Source organism: Trachypithecus francoisi, unplaced genomic scaffold (assembly GCF_009764315.1).
Source record: "Trachypithecus francoisi isolate TF-2019V2 unplaced genomic scaffold, Tfra_2.0 Lachesis_group5, whole genome shotgun sequence".
Classification (NCBI taxonomy): Eukaryota; Metazoa; Chordata; class Mammalia; order Primates; family Cercopithecidae; genus Trachypithecus; species Trachypithecus francoisi.
Window position 1 is genome coordinate 60,670,572 of NW_022681470.1, and position 13,476 is coordinate 60,684,047.

General features: G+C 46.3%; 1 protein-coding gene across 3 annotated transcripts; it reads left to right on the forward strand.

The window, feature by feature from the left end:
* Positions 1-339: 339 nt before the first annotated feature.
* LAX1 (lymphocyte transmembrane adaptor 1) lies at positions 340-12,754 on the forward strand. 3 transcript variants are annotated; one of them, XM_033196825.1, is made up of 6 exons: positions 380-598; positions 732-869; positions 7,198-7,307; positions 7,736-7,846; positions 8,748-8,827; positions 10,619-12,754. In XM_033196825.1, the coding sequence occupies exons 2-6, from the start codon at positions 781-783 to the stop codon at positions 11,423-11,425; spliced, it is 1,197 nt and encodes a 398-aa protein (XP_033052716.1). In that variant the 5' UTR covers positions 380-598; positions 732-780; the 3' UTR covers positions 11,426-12,754. The 3 variants fall into 3 exon arrangements, with proteins under 3 accessions (XP_033052715.1, XP_033052716.1, XP_033052714.1); XM_033196824.1 differs by having other exon boundaries at positions 340-869; XM_033196823.1 differs by lacking the exon at positions 732-869.
* The last annotated feature ends 722 nt before the right edge of the window (positions 12,755-13,476 follow it).

The following is a 13,476-nucleotide window of genomic DNA, read 5'->3' on the forward strand; positions in this document are numbered from 1 at the left end:
CCTCTGCACCCTCCACCCACTGAATCAGAAGAGGGTCCCGGAGATCTGCATTTGACTCTAAAAGGCAAATCTGCATTTGACTCTAAAAGGCAACCTCCAGTGCTCCTTAGACTTGCTTAGAAAACACTGTAAATCTGAAGACTTATAAAACTCTAAGTGTCTCAGAAACCCAAGGTGAAGAATCACAAATTCTCTACTACCCTGCCCCATTTTTAATCACACTCATCACAGACCACAGAGCACCTGGCAAACCCAGGGAACGGTGGGTTGAAGATATGTTTTCTTCTAGCAGATTAAGAGCTGAGCAGCGTTTCCTGTGCCCTGTGCTTCATTAGCACATTGGTGGTGTCATTTCCGGTGACTGACTCTCTGTTTCCATTCTGGCAAAGTGGTTTGTTCTTTTCACTCTGCTTTGGGTGTTGAAGGAAGATGAGCTTCTCACGGAGCCTCTCCTGAGCCTCTTGGCAGTTTCCCCCTCTGTGCCCCTCATGTTTCCACCAGAAGGCAGAGGCCATAGATTCTCCCTGAGCCACCTCACTTGGAAGCACCACGTCCGGATGAGATTGCACCTCCTGCAGTGGGCATTAGCCATGTCCAGGTAGAACCAAACCTGTTGCTTTTGTATATTGGGTCAACTTGGCCTGACATTTCAGAGATAGACACAAGATAGGCAGTTTGTTGCGTGGGTGGGGAGAAGTGATAGACATGCTGGCTAACTGATTATGATTAAGAGAAACTTAGAAGCTGAAACCAGAGAGCATCGCAAAGGTTCCTGATACAATGGATGGTGTCACTCCAACCCTTTCGACAATCAGAGGGAGGACCTTGGAGTCCAGCACTCTGCATGTGACTCCCCGCAGCCTGGACAGGTGAGTGACTCAGGGTGGCGAGCTCCACCCTGCCCTGATTTAGGCAGAAGGTCCTAGTCCACACTTAGGAGCTTCTTACACAGCAGGGCTGTTTCCTCTCAACACCCAGGCTCGGGACTACTAAGACCACCAAACTCTAGGCTTGGAGGCATTTGCTCAGGGGTGCTAGGGGGAAAGGAAGGTATTGCGGAAAGAAAGAAGATATTTGGTAGAGGAAAAACTGTGGTAACACTGGTCCTTAAAGCTAGTTGCGGCCGGGTGCGGTGGCTCAAGCCTGTAATCCCAGCACTTTGGGAGGCCGAGACGGGTGGATCACGAGGTCAGGAGATCGAGACCATCCTGGCTAACATGGTGAAACCCCGTCTCTACTAAAAAATACAAAAAACTAGCCGGGCGAGGTGGCGGGCGCCTGTAGTCCCAGCTACTCGGGAGGCTGAGGCAGGAGAATGGCGTAAACCCGGGAGGCGGAGCTTGCAGTGAGCTGAGATCCGGCCACTGCACTCCAGCCTGGGTGACAGAGCAAGACTCCGTCTCAAAAAAATAAATAAATAAATAAAGCTAGTTGCTTAGACTGGTTGGATTTCTCCCCCCTCAGAGGCCCTGAACCCTATTGTCGGCCTTTCCTAGGTGTCACCATGACACAAACAAAAGGCTGAGTTTTCCAAGGATGTGTTTGGAGATCCAAAAATTTGTCATGAATAAAAAATGTAGTGATAAATATAATAAAGATATGTCTTTAGGATGTAAAATCTTACAGGACTAATCGTGGGTATAAATTACTGCTACTACTTTCAATCTCATACAAACAAAATTAAAAATCCACCCACAGTTGAAACTTTAAAAACATTGGTAGCTGACCAGGTGCGGTGGCTCACGTCTATAACTCCAGCGCTTTGGGAGGCTGGGGGCGGCTAGGGCGGATCACCTGAGGTCAGGAGTTCAAGACCAGCCTGGCCAACATGGTGAAACCTCGTCTCTACTAAAAATACAAAAATTAGCCAGGGGTGGTAGCGCACTCCTGCAGTCCCAGCTACTCAGGAGGCTGAGGCAGGAGAATTGCTTGAACCCGGGAAGGAGGTTGCAGTGAGCCGACATCACGCCATTGCACTCCAGCCTGGGCAACAAAAGCGAAACTCTGTCTCAAAAAATAAAATAAAATTGCAGTTGTCTGGGAAAATAAATGTTATTACCATGGCAAACACATGTCACTTGCAAGTAGAATGAGTATCGATGAGCAATGAATTCACAAAAATCAGAAGCCTGAAGCATCCCTCCAAAACTATTTCTTCATTTATTTTTATTTATTTCTAATTGGCAAATTAAAATTGTATATATTTATCATGATAGCCTGTTGTTTTGAAATATGGATCATTGTACAATAGCTACATTAAACTAATTAAGATACACATTACTTCACAATTTTCTTTTGTGGTGAGAATACTTAAAATTTCTCGGCAATTTTCAAGAATATGACACATTTTTATTAACTATAGTCATCAACACTTTTTTTGTTTTGTTTTGTTTTTTGATTTTTTTTTTTTTTTTCAGACAGAGTCTTGCTCTGTCGCCCAGGCTGGAGTGCAGTGGCGTGATCTCTGCTCACTGCAACCTCTGCCTCCCAGGTTCAAGGAATTCTCCTGCCTCAAACTCCTGAGTAGCTGGGATTACATGCACCACCACCCCCCGGCTAACTTTTTTGTATTTTTAGTAGAGACAGAGTTTCTGCATGTTGGTCAGGCTGGTCTCGAACTCCCTACCTCAGGTGATCCACCCACCTTGGCCTCCCAAAGTGCTGGGATTACAGGCATGAGCCACCGCATCTGGTCCATCAACAAATTTTTATTGACTATAGGCATCATGTTATACAACAGGTCCCTTAAATTTATTCTTTCTCTCTAACTGATATTTTGTATCCTTTGACCAACATCTCTGCAACCCCTCCCTGGTAACCATCATTCTACTCTCCACCTTTTTTTTTTTTGAGACAAAGTTTCACTCTTATTGCCCAGGCTAGAATGCAATGGCATGGTCTCGGCTCACTGCAACCTCCACCTCCCAGGTTCAAGCGATTCTCCTGCCTCAGCCTCTCCAGTAGCTGGGATTACAGGCATGAGTCACCACGCCTGGCTAATTTTGTATTTTCAGTAGAGTTGGGATTTCTCCATGTTGGTCAGGCAGGTCTCGAACTCCGACCTCGGGTGATCTGCCTGCCTTGGCCTCCCAAAGTGCTGGGATTACAGGTGTGAGCCACTGTGCCCAGCCTCTACTCTCCACTTCTATGAGTTTAGCTTTCCACTCCACATGAGTGAGATCACCTGGTTTTGTCTTTTTGTTCCCCGGTTTATTTCGTTTAACATAATGACCTCTAGGTTCACTCATGTTGTCAAAAATGACAGGATTCTCTTCTTTCTTTCTTTCTTTTTTTTTTTTTTTTGAGACGGAGTCTCACTCTGTCACCCAGGCTGGAGTGCAGTGGCTGGATCTCAGCTCACTGCAAGCTCCGCCTCCCGGGTTTACACCATTCTCCTGCCTCAGCCTCCTGAGTAGCTGGGACTACAGGCGCCCGCCACCTCGCCCGGCTAGTTTTTTGTATTTTTTAGTAGAGACGGGGTTTCACCGTGTTAGCCAGGATGGTCTCGATCTCCCGACCTCGTGATCCGCCCGTCTCAGCCTCCTAAAGTGCTGGGATTACAGGCTTGAGCCACCGCACCCGGTCAGGATTCCCTTCTTTCTTAAAGGCTGGCTAGTATTCCATTGAGTATATATACCACATTTTTTCATCCATTCAGCCATTGATGGACACTTAGGCTAATTCCATATTTTGACTATTGTGAATAATGCTGCAATGAACATGGGAGTGTAGACATGTCTTTCAAATATGATTTCATTTCCTTCAGATATATACCCAGTGGTGAGATTATTGGATTATATGGCTCGTATGGTAGTTCTTTTTTTTTTTTTTGAGACAAAGTCTCACTCTGTCACCGAGGCTGGAGTGCAATGGCACAATCGCGGCTCACTGCAACCTCCGCCTCCCGGGTTCAAGCGATTCTCCTGTCTCAGCGTCCTGAGTAGCTGGGAAAACATGAGTGTGCTACCACGCCCAGCTAATTGTTTTCTCTATTTTTAGTAGAGACAGGGTTTCACCTTGTCGGCCAGGCTGGTCTCGAACTCCTGACCTCAAGTGATCCATCCACCTTGACCTCCCAAAGTGCTGGGATTATAGATGTTAGCCACCACGCCCCGCCTTGGTAGTTCTATTTTTAATTTTTGAAGAACCTCCATAGTGTTTTCCATAACGGCTGTACTACACTTAAAACTATTTCTATGTTAGTTTATTTGTTTATTAATTCAGTCATTCATTCATTTAACAAATATTCATCAGGGCCCTACAAAGTACCAAGCACTATTTAAGGCACTAGGTGAACAGGATAAACCTAAGTCCATAACTACTGGAAGCTTATAGTCAAAGGGGAGAGTCAAATAAAAAACAGAGCTGAAAGTGGTGGCTCATGCCTATAATCCAAGCACTTTGGTAGGCCAAGGCAGGAGGATCAGTTGAGCCCAGGAGTTCAACACCCAGCCTGGACAACACATGGAGACCCTGTCTCAAAGTTGTTGTTGTTGTTTTTTGTTTGTTTGTTGTTGTTTTAATAAAAAAAGGTAAACAGGTAAGCATATGAATGTATAATATCAATCAATCAGGCTGGGCGTGGTGGCTCATGCCTGTAATCCCAGCACTTTGGGAGGCTGGGGCAGGCAGATCACCTGAGGTCAGGAGTTCGAGACCAGCCTGACCAATATGATGAAACCCCATCTCTACCAAAAATACAAAAAGTAGCCAGGCGTGGTGGTGCACACCCATAGTCCCAGCTGCTCGGGAGGCTGAGGCAGAAGAATTGCTTGAACCCGGGAGGGGGAGGTTGCGGTGAGCCAAGATTGTGTCATTGCACTCCAGTCTGGGAAACAAAAGCGAAATTCCGTCTCAAAAAAAAAGATACATCAACCAGTCATCAGTGATATGAAGAAAAAATGGAGCACAGCAAGGGGACTGCAAGTAATAGGGTGTGGCCATGGAAGACCTGAGAAGATGACATTTGACATTTCAGAAGAGACCTGAATGAGAGGGACTCAGTCATGCAGATAGCTGGGAGAGGAGGGTTCCTGGGAGAGGGAGTGGCAGGTCTGACACAGAACTGTGCTTTGCATGGGCAAGGTATCCTGGTAGTCAAAGTCAGAGGGAACGTGGTAGGAAATAAGGTCAGAGGTAGGCAGAGGCCAGATCATATTGTGCCATAAAGTCATCACTGAGGAAGGACTATAGACTTTATTGTAAGTCACTCGAAGCCAGGCAGAGTGACGAGCAGCGGAGGGATGTGATCTGATTTCCTGTTTAGAATTATCACACTGGTTTTTGTGTGAAGATAGTATGTTGGGGCCAAGAGTTAAAGCAAGGAGACCAACCAGGAACGTTATTGCAAAGGTTCCTGTGAAACACAATGGCTTAGACCCAAGTGGTGGCCACAGAGGAGCAACAGGTGGTTGGGTTTGGGATAAATGCCCAGGGTAATGCAGACAGAATCTACTGGTTGACTGGAAGTGGGGCATGAAAGAAAAAGAGCTCCAAGTCAAGAATGGCTCCAAGGTGTTTGACTAAGTCACCAGATGATGGGAAACACACGGGGAGTAGCAGGTTTGTGTGGGGAGATGTTTTGGTTTGAGATGTCTGTTAGGCAGCTAGTTAGAAATGCCCACTAGAAACTTGGATAGGCTGGGTGTGGTGGCTCACACCTGTAATCCCAGCACTTTGGGAGCCTGAGGCGGGCAGATCATTTGATGTCAGGAGTTCAAGACCAGCCTGGCTAACATGGTGAAATACTGTCTCTACTAAAAACACACAAAAAAATTAGCCAGGTGTGGTGGCGGGTGTCTATAGTCCTAGCTACTCAGGAGACTGAGGCAGGAGAATTGCTTGAACCTGGGAGGCAGAGGTTGTAGTGAGCCGAGATCATGCCACTGCACTCCAGCCTGAGCAACAGAGCGAGACTCTGTCAAAGAAAGAAAGAAAAGAAAGAAAGAAAGAAAGAAAGAAAGAAAGAAAGAAAGTTGTATAAATAACCCTAAGGGGACAAAAACCTTCCCTGTTAAATGCCCTGGTTTCTAATAATTGGGGGTAGCACGTCAGTTCCTGAGTCCTGCTATAACTTCAGTTGGCAGCTTCCTATTGCATTAGGCATAGCCATCTGGAGTTGTAATCATCTGGACGCATTTCAACACCCAAGCAAAGCTGAGCAGTGACGCCAGCCCTGCCAGGGAATTGCAAGGTAGCACAGAACGTGAATTGGTTAAACTCCACACAACAGCGTGTTGCTTGGAGACCAGCTCCACAAATTGGTGCCGGGGGTTATTCAAGTTCATGCAAGATGGACTCTGTCACAGAGCCACTCCCTAATTGTAAACTGGCTAACCTCTCCTCCAAGCAAGCCAGGAAGCCCACGAGTAGGGAATGAGAAGGGGCGAGGCCAAATGACTTTGACTTTGCAGGTTTGGAGGACAGTGTGGCAGAGTGGAAAGAGCACAGTCTTTGGATGCAAACAGATCTAGATTCACATTCCTTCTCTGCTCCTTCCTACCTAGGTGATCTCTGACTTGTTACTTTACCTTTCTGAATCTAAAGCTCAGGTTACTTGGACACAAAGTGAGACAGGATTGTTGTAAAGATTAAATAAATTTCACGGGCCGGGCGCGGTGGCTCATGCCTGTAATCCCAGCACTTTGGGAGGCCAAGGCAGGCGGATCACAAGGTCAAGCGATAGGAACCATCCTGGCCAAGGTGGTGAAACCCCGTCTCTACTAAAAAGACAAAAATTAGCTGGGCGTCGTGGCACGTGCCTGTAATCCCAGCTACTCTGGAGGCTGAGGCAGGAAAATCGCTTGAACCCAGGAAGCAGAGGTTGCAGTGAGCCGAGATCGTGCCACTGCACTCCAGCCTGAGTGACAGAGAAAGACTCCACCTAAAATAAAAAATAAAAGGAAGGAAGGAAGGAAGGAAGGAAAAAAGGAAGGAAAGAAGGAGTTAAGTTTCACTTGCGAACCCCTGGCAGCCGGTAGGCATTTGAAAAGAACAGTTCCCTTCTCCCCCATCCAAGTTCCCTCTCTTCATAAAGTCAATATTCAGAGATAACCCTCTCTTCCACCACACCCCACCTGGGCTTTCTTTCACTCGGCTCCAATTCCAAATCTTCAGGCTCTAACTCCTGAAGGAAATGTCTCCTCCAGCCTCCCCACCCTCCTACAGCTAGCACACGGCATTTTATTGTTTTTCTAGAAATAAAGACCAGATCAGCAACATCTTTTCTGGGTTTGCGGGACTCCTCGCCATCCTCCTGGTCGTTGCAGTTTTCTGCATCCTGTGGAACTGGAATAAACGGAAGAAGCGTGAGTCCCTTATTTGTCCTGAGTTGAGACATAGTAGGATTAATAGTCTAGCCTGGAATGTAAAGCCCAGCTTATTTACCAGGGATAAACTATTGGCCTGGGGAGTCCTCAGTTCTTAACTGATACACTGGTCATTGCCTCACTCAAGATCCTGAACTGTGGCTCCAAAGGCCCAGTGCTAATGGAGTTCCCCTGGGAAAGTCATTGCCCTGGTGCCCCTGTGTCCAGTTTCCTCTTTACTTTCTGTCCATCAAGTCCCCTATTCCTCTCACTCAAATGAAAATTCTGTAGCTCGAGTCTGAAAGTGTATTTTTGTGAGAACTGGCAAGAATGGGGAGCATTTTCAGGGGCCATCTCGTTCCCATGAGTTCCTTCACTCTGTGTAGCTGACCCCTGCCCTGACTACCATCTCTCTCATTGCCTTGCAGGGCAAGTTCCTTACCTCCGAGTGACCGTCATGCCCTTGCTGACTCTGCCACAAACCAGACAAAGAGCCAAAAATATTTATGACATCTTGCCTTGGCGACAGGAAGACCTGGGTAGGTTTTTCCTTCTAATCTATGGAGTCCAGATGTTCGAACTTCCACTCCCAGAATGTTCCTCTTACCCTCCAGAAGCAACTTTCTCTAAGTTCTCAAACCTGTTTGTCCTTCAGAGAGTATCAGGAGAATGGGACAGAAAGACCATCAGCTGCAACTCCGGGGGGACCTGGAGGGCTCCAAAGAGGGAGCAGAGGGTCATCTGGGCTGGGAGTTTTTTTTTTTTTTTTTTTTTGAGACGGAGTCTCGCTCTGTCGCCCAGGCTGGAGTGCAGTGGCTGGATCTCAGCTCACTGCAAGCTCCGCCTCCCGGGTTTAGGCCATTCTCCTGCCTCAGCCTCTGAAGTAGCTGGGACTACAGGAGCCCGCCACCTCACCCGTCTAGTTTTTTGTATTTTTTTGGTAGAGATGGGGTTTCACCGTATTAGCCAGGATGGTCTCGATCTCCTGACCTCGTGATCCGCCCGTCTCGGCCTCCCAAAGTGCTGGGATTACAGGCTTTAGCCACCGCGCCCGGCCAAGAACGAGTTTTGTTTTTTCTTAATGTTAAGGCAACAGAAGAAAGCCAAGTGTGTCCAGGCATGGGGAAGACACAAAGGAGGAGACCTTAGTGCCAGCATCACAGGCAGAGGAGGGGCGGGGAGGAGTTTCTTCCAAAGGACCGTGTTTCTCAGCCTCCCAATCCCCGTGATAGCATCCTTCAGTGCCACAGAGGCTGAGGGGCTTCCGGTTCTCAGAGTGTCATCCCCATAGCTCTGACCTCAGAACACAGGAGAACACAGGACCCAAGGCTGGAAATTCCAGACACCATACAAACCCAGTTCATCCATGATGCAGGAATTATTTGGGCTAAAGCACTCAGAGGACTGGCTATCTTCAGGATGTGTTCTCTGTCATTTCAGGGAGACATGAGTCAAGGAGTATGCGCATTTTCAGTACTGAGAGCCTCCTCTCCAGAAATTCTGAGAGCCCTGAGCATGTGGTAAGAGTCATGCTTCTCGGGAGAATGACATGTCTCTGGCAGAAGAACTGAGGGGAAAGAGTTACAGGGCTTGGATCTGGTCTCACTGCAAACAAACAGCATGTCCTTTGGCACTCACCCTGCGGTCCTATTAATAAATTGGGAAGACTAGCCTCAGGACCTCCCTATACCCAAAAAGAAAAATTAAAGACAGAGGCAAGTGCTTGGAATTTTAAAAAGGGCACCAGGGTACAGATATTCAAGTGCACAATGTCAGAACTGAAATTGATTGGTATGTATATATGTAGTTTTTTTTTTTTTTAGATGGAGTCTTGCTCTGCCACCCAGGCTGGAGTGCAGTGGTGTGATCTTGGCTCACTGCAACTTCTGCTTCCCAGGTTCAAGCGATTCTCCTGCCTCAGCCTCCCAAGTAGCTGGGATTACAGGCATGTGCCACCATGTCCAGCTAATTTCTGTATTTTTAGTAGAGATGGGTTTTCACTATGTTGGCCAGGATAGTCTCGATCTCTTGACCTTGTGATCCGCTCACCTTGGCTTCCCAAAGTGCTGAGATTACAGGCATGAGTCACCGTGTCCAGCCATTTTTTTTTTTTCTCACTCCAACCTCTGCTTTCTGGGCTCAAGCGATCCTCCCACCCCAACCCCACAAGTAGCTGGGACCACAGGCACACACCACCACGTCTGGCCAGCTTTCGTATTTTATGTAGAGATGTGGTTTCACCATATTACCCAGGCTGGTCTCAAACACCTGAGCTCAAGCAATCTGCCCACCTTGGCCTCCCAAAGTGCTGAGATTACAGGTGTGAGCCACCATGCCCTGCCAATTGATTATTTTAACAAAGACATGACAACATGCTTATTCAAATGAATGTCGCTCCCTTCAAAGTAATCATCTCAGGAGGGTATGCAAATATTCCAACAATGCCATTGGTGCTCAAAACACACTTATGACCCTGCTTTGGATATTACTTCCAGGGCTTATGTCAATTATTTCAATTACCCTCAGGAGCAGAAATATCTGTAAGTCATTCAGCACTGTAGCTGATGTAGAAAGTGTTTGATCAAATGAGATTGTTACAGGACCAACAGGTTTGTGTGTCTGCTGCCTGGTAACACAACATACACTGTCTCTACTAAAAATACAAAAGAATTAGCCAGGCAGTGGTAGGAGGCACCTGTAATCCCAGCTACTCAGGAGGCTGAGGCCGGAGAATCGATTGAACATGGGAGGCAGAGATTGTAGTGAGCTGAGATCACTCCACTGCACTCCCGCTTGGGCAACAAGAGCGAAACTCCCTCTCAAAAACAAAAATAAAAACAAACTTCCAATGTAAATATTATGATAATCTTCATTTTATAAATTGGGAAATGAAAACACAGAGATATTAGGTCAAGTGCTCATACTCACTTGGCACAAAGTGGTGAGGCTAGGATTTGTACCTTTAGTCTAAGCCTCACCTTTAGCCACTACATTGCACTGCCTCTCAATGGGCTCTTTGGTTGATAATACTTTCGTCCCACCCGCTCCCCACCCCCAAAATTGATTCCCATACTGTGGCCAAAAACCAGTTGCAATTTATCATCACATTTGCACTGTTGCTCTTCTTAAACTCATCCCTCTACCCTTATACTTACCTAGCATGTAGAGCCTTGCAATTCAGGACCCTGATTTAGAGATTTTCTTCGAGATGGAGAGCCAAGTGAACTATGCCAGTGGTATTTGCCAAGAAGAAAGGCTTTGTCCATATTTCTGCTTGCATCTGATTGCTGGCTTCCTTTTCTTCCTCATAGCCCTCCCAAGCAAGCATTGCCTTCCAGGAGCATAGAGCCCACATCCATGCCATGGAGTATGCAGTGGGTATCTATGATAACGCCATGGTCCCCCAGATGTGTGAGAGCCTCACTCCCTCAGCGTGCTGCATCAATGTCAAAGCTTCCAGAGACTGCACAAGCATTTCTTCAGAGGATTCACATGAGTATGTCAATGTCCCCACAGAAGAAGAGATTGCTGGGACTCTAGCTTCTACCAAAAGCCCTTCCAGAAATCTCTTTGTTCTTCCCAGTGCTCAGAAGCTGGAGTTTACTGAGGAAAGAGATGAGGGCTGTGCAGATGCTGGTGACTGCACCAGTTTGTATTCTCCAGAAACTGAGGACAGTGATTCACTCAGCAATGGAGAAGGTTCTTCTCAGACCTCAAATGACTATGTCAACATGACAGGATTGGATCTCAGTGCCATCCAGGAGAGGCAGCTCTGGGTGACTTTTCAGTGCTGCAGAGACTACGAAAATGTTCCAGCAGCATATCCCAGTGGAAGCCAGCAGCAGGCTGAGAAAGATGTGCCATCCTCAAACATAGGTCATGTTGAGGACAAGACAGATGATCCAGGGACCCACGTCCAATGTGTCAAAAGGACATCCCTTGCTTCAGGGGATTATGCAGACTTTCAGCCATTCACACAGAGTGAGAACAGTCAGATGAAACATAGAGAAGAGATGTCAAATGAGGACTCCAATGACTACGAGAATGTGCTAACTGCCCAGTTAGGAGGCAGGGACTCTGAGCAGGGGCCTGACACTCAGCTCCTTCCTGATGAATGAAGACCCAGGTACCCAGCCGTAAAGCCACATCAAGTAGTCTATCTTATGGGATAGACTGGTGCAGACCCATGATCACCTTAGTGCTTCAGTGGATTCACTGGTTAGATTAAAAAGAGGCTGAGATGAGCAGGGAACAAAGAGGCCACAGAAAAGCAGAGGTTTGGGAATTCCAGAAGGAAATTCTTCTCAAGCAGTGTGTGGTTATCTCCTGTACCAGCCTAAGAACGTTTGCTGAAACCGCTTCCTAGAACTGTGAGGAAAGCAGGAAAGTCGTGCACAGTACTCTAAGATTATTACCTTCATTAATACCAACAGGCTGCAAAGCAAGAGTATAGATTATTGTATAATCCAGGCAGAGGTCAAAAGGAAGGAAGAAGTTGGAGTGGAGTGGGGTGGGCAATTTCCATTTTAAAGAGTGTAGGCAGGCCAGGTGCAGTGGCTCATGCCTGTAATCCCAGCACTTTGGTAGGCCGAGGAGGGCAGATCACTTGATGCCAGGAGTTCTAGACCAGCCTGAACAACATGGCCCATCTCTACAAAAAATACAAAAATTAGCCAGGTGTGGTGGTGTGTCCCTGTAATCCCAGCTACTCAGGAGGCTGAAGCAGGAGAATCGCTTGAACCTGGGAGGTGGAGGTTGCAGCAAGCCGAGATTGTGCCACTGTACTCCAGCCTGGTGAAAGAGCAAGACTCGCTCTCAATAAAAAAGTGTGGGCAACCAAATGTAGGTGAGGATGCAGAAGAACAGGAACTCTCACTGGTCGCTGATGGGATTGCAAAGCATCAGGGCCACTTTGAAAAACTGTTAAAGCGTTTCTTATAAGCATAACTTATCATATGGCCCAGCCATCTCACTACTAGAAATTGACCCAAGTGAACTGAAAACTTATGTTCACACAAAAACTCGCACATGACTGTTTATAGCAGCTTCATTCATAATTACCAAAACTAGAAATAACCCAGATAACCTTCAACGGGTGATTGGATAAACTGTTGATATCCATTCCTTGAGTTTATCTATACTCAGCAGTAAAAAATGAACTCTTGGTTCACACAATGATATAGATGTATCTTAAATCCATTTTGCTAAGTGAAAGAAGCCAGATGTGCATGCTGTGCAATTCTATTTATATGACATGCTGTGCAATTCTATTTATATGACATTCTGGAAAAGGCAAAACTATAGGGATGAAGAACAGATCAGTTGTTGCTGGGTTTGGGAAAAGGAGAGAAGTTTGCTACAAATGGACTGCAAAGGGAATTTTTAGGCTGATGGAGCTGTTCTGTATGGTACCGTGTGGTGGATATATGACTATATCCATTTGCAGACACAAGAACTATACACATGGCTGGGCGCAGTGGCTCACACCTGTAATCCAGCACTCTGGGGGACCGAGGCAGGTGGAACATGAGGTCAGGAGATCGAGACTGTCCTGGACAACATGGTGAAACCCTGTCTCTACTAAAAATACAAAAATTATCCTGACATGGTGGTGGGCACCTGTAGTCCCAGTTACTCAGAAGGCTGAGGCAGGAGAATCACTTGAACCCGGGAGGCAGAGGTTGCAGTGAGCCGAGATGGCGTCACTGCATTCCAGCCTGGGCGACAGAGCAAGACTGCTCAAAAAAAAAAAAAAAAGAACTATACACTAGACAAAGGGCTTTATATGCAAATTTTAAATTTTAAAAAATGAACAGACTGTCAAGGGAACCCAGGATTTCAAATTGTGGCAAAGGAATCTAATTGTATTATAAATGTATGATATCAACTAACTGAAAGGGATGGAGAAAAAAAGAACTGACAATTAAAGTTGGAAAACAATGTTTTGACTTGTAACTGTAGATAAGGACACAAAGAACTACATACAAAAACTGCACTCTGGTTGGTAAATTTGTATCTCACAGAGGCATGGCTTAGCAATTCTATAACTACTTATATATATATATATATATATATATTTGGGTTAAATAAGTCAATCTATTGTAGATAAGGAGAGACAGGTTAGTGTAAGAATTGAATTGCAGGACACCCAACTGGTGTCCAGAAAGCT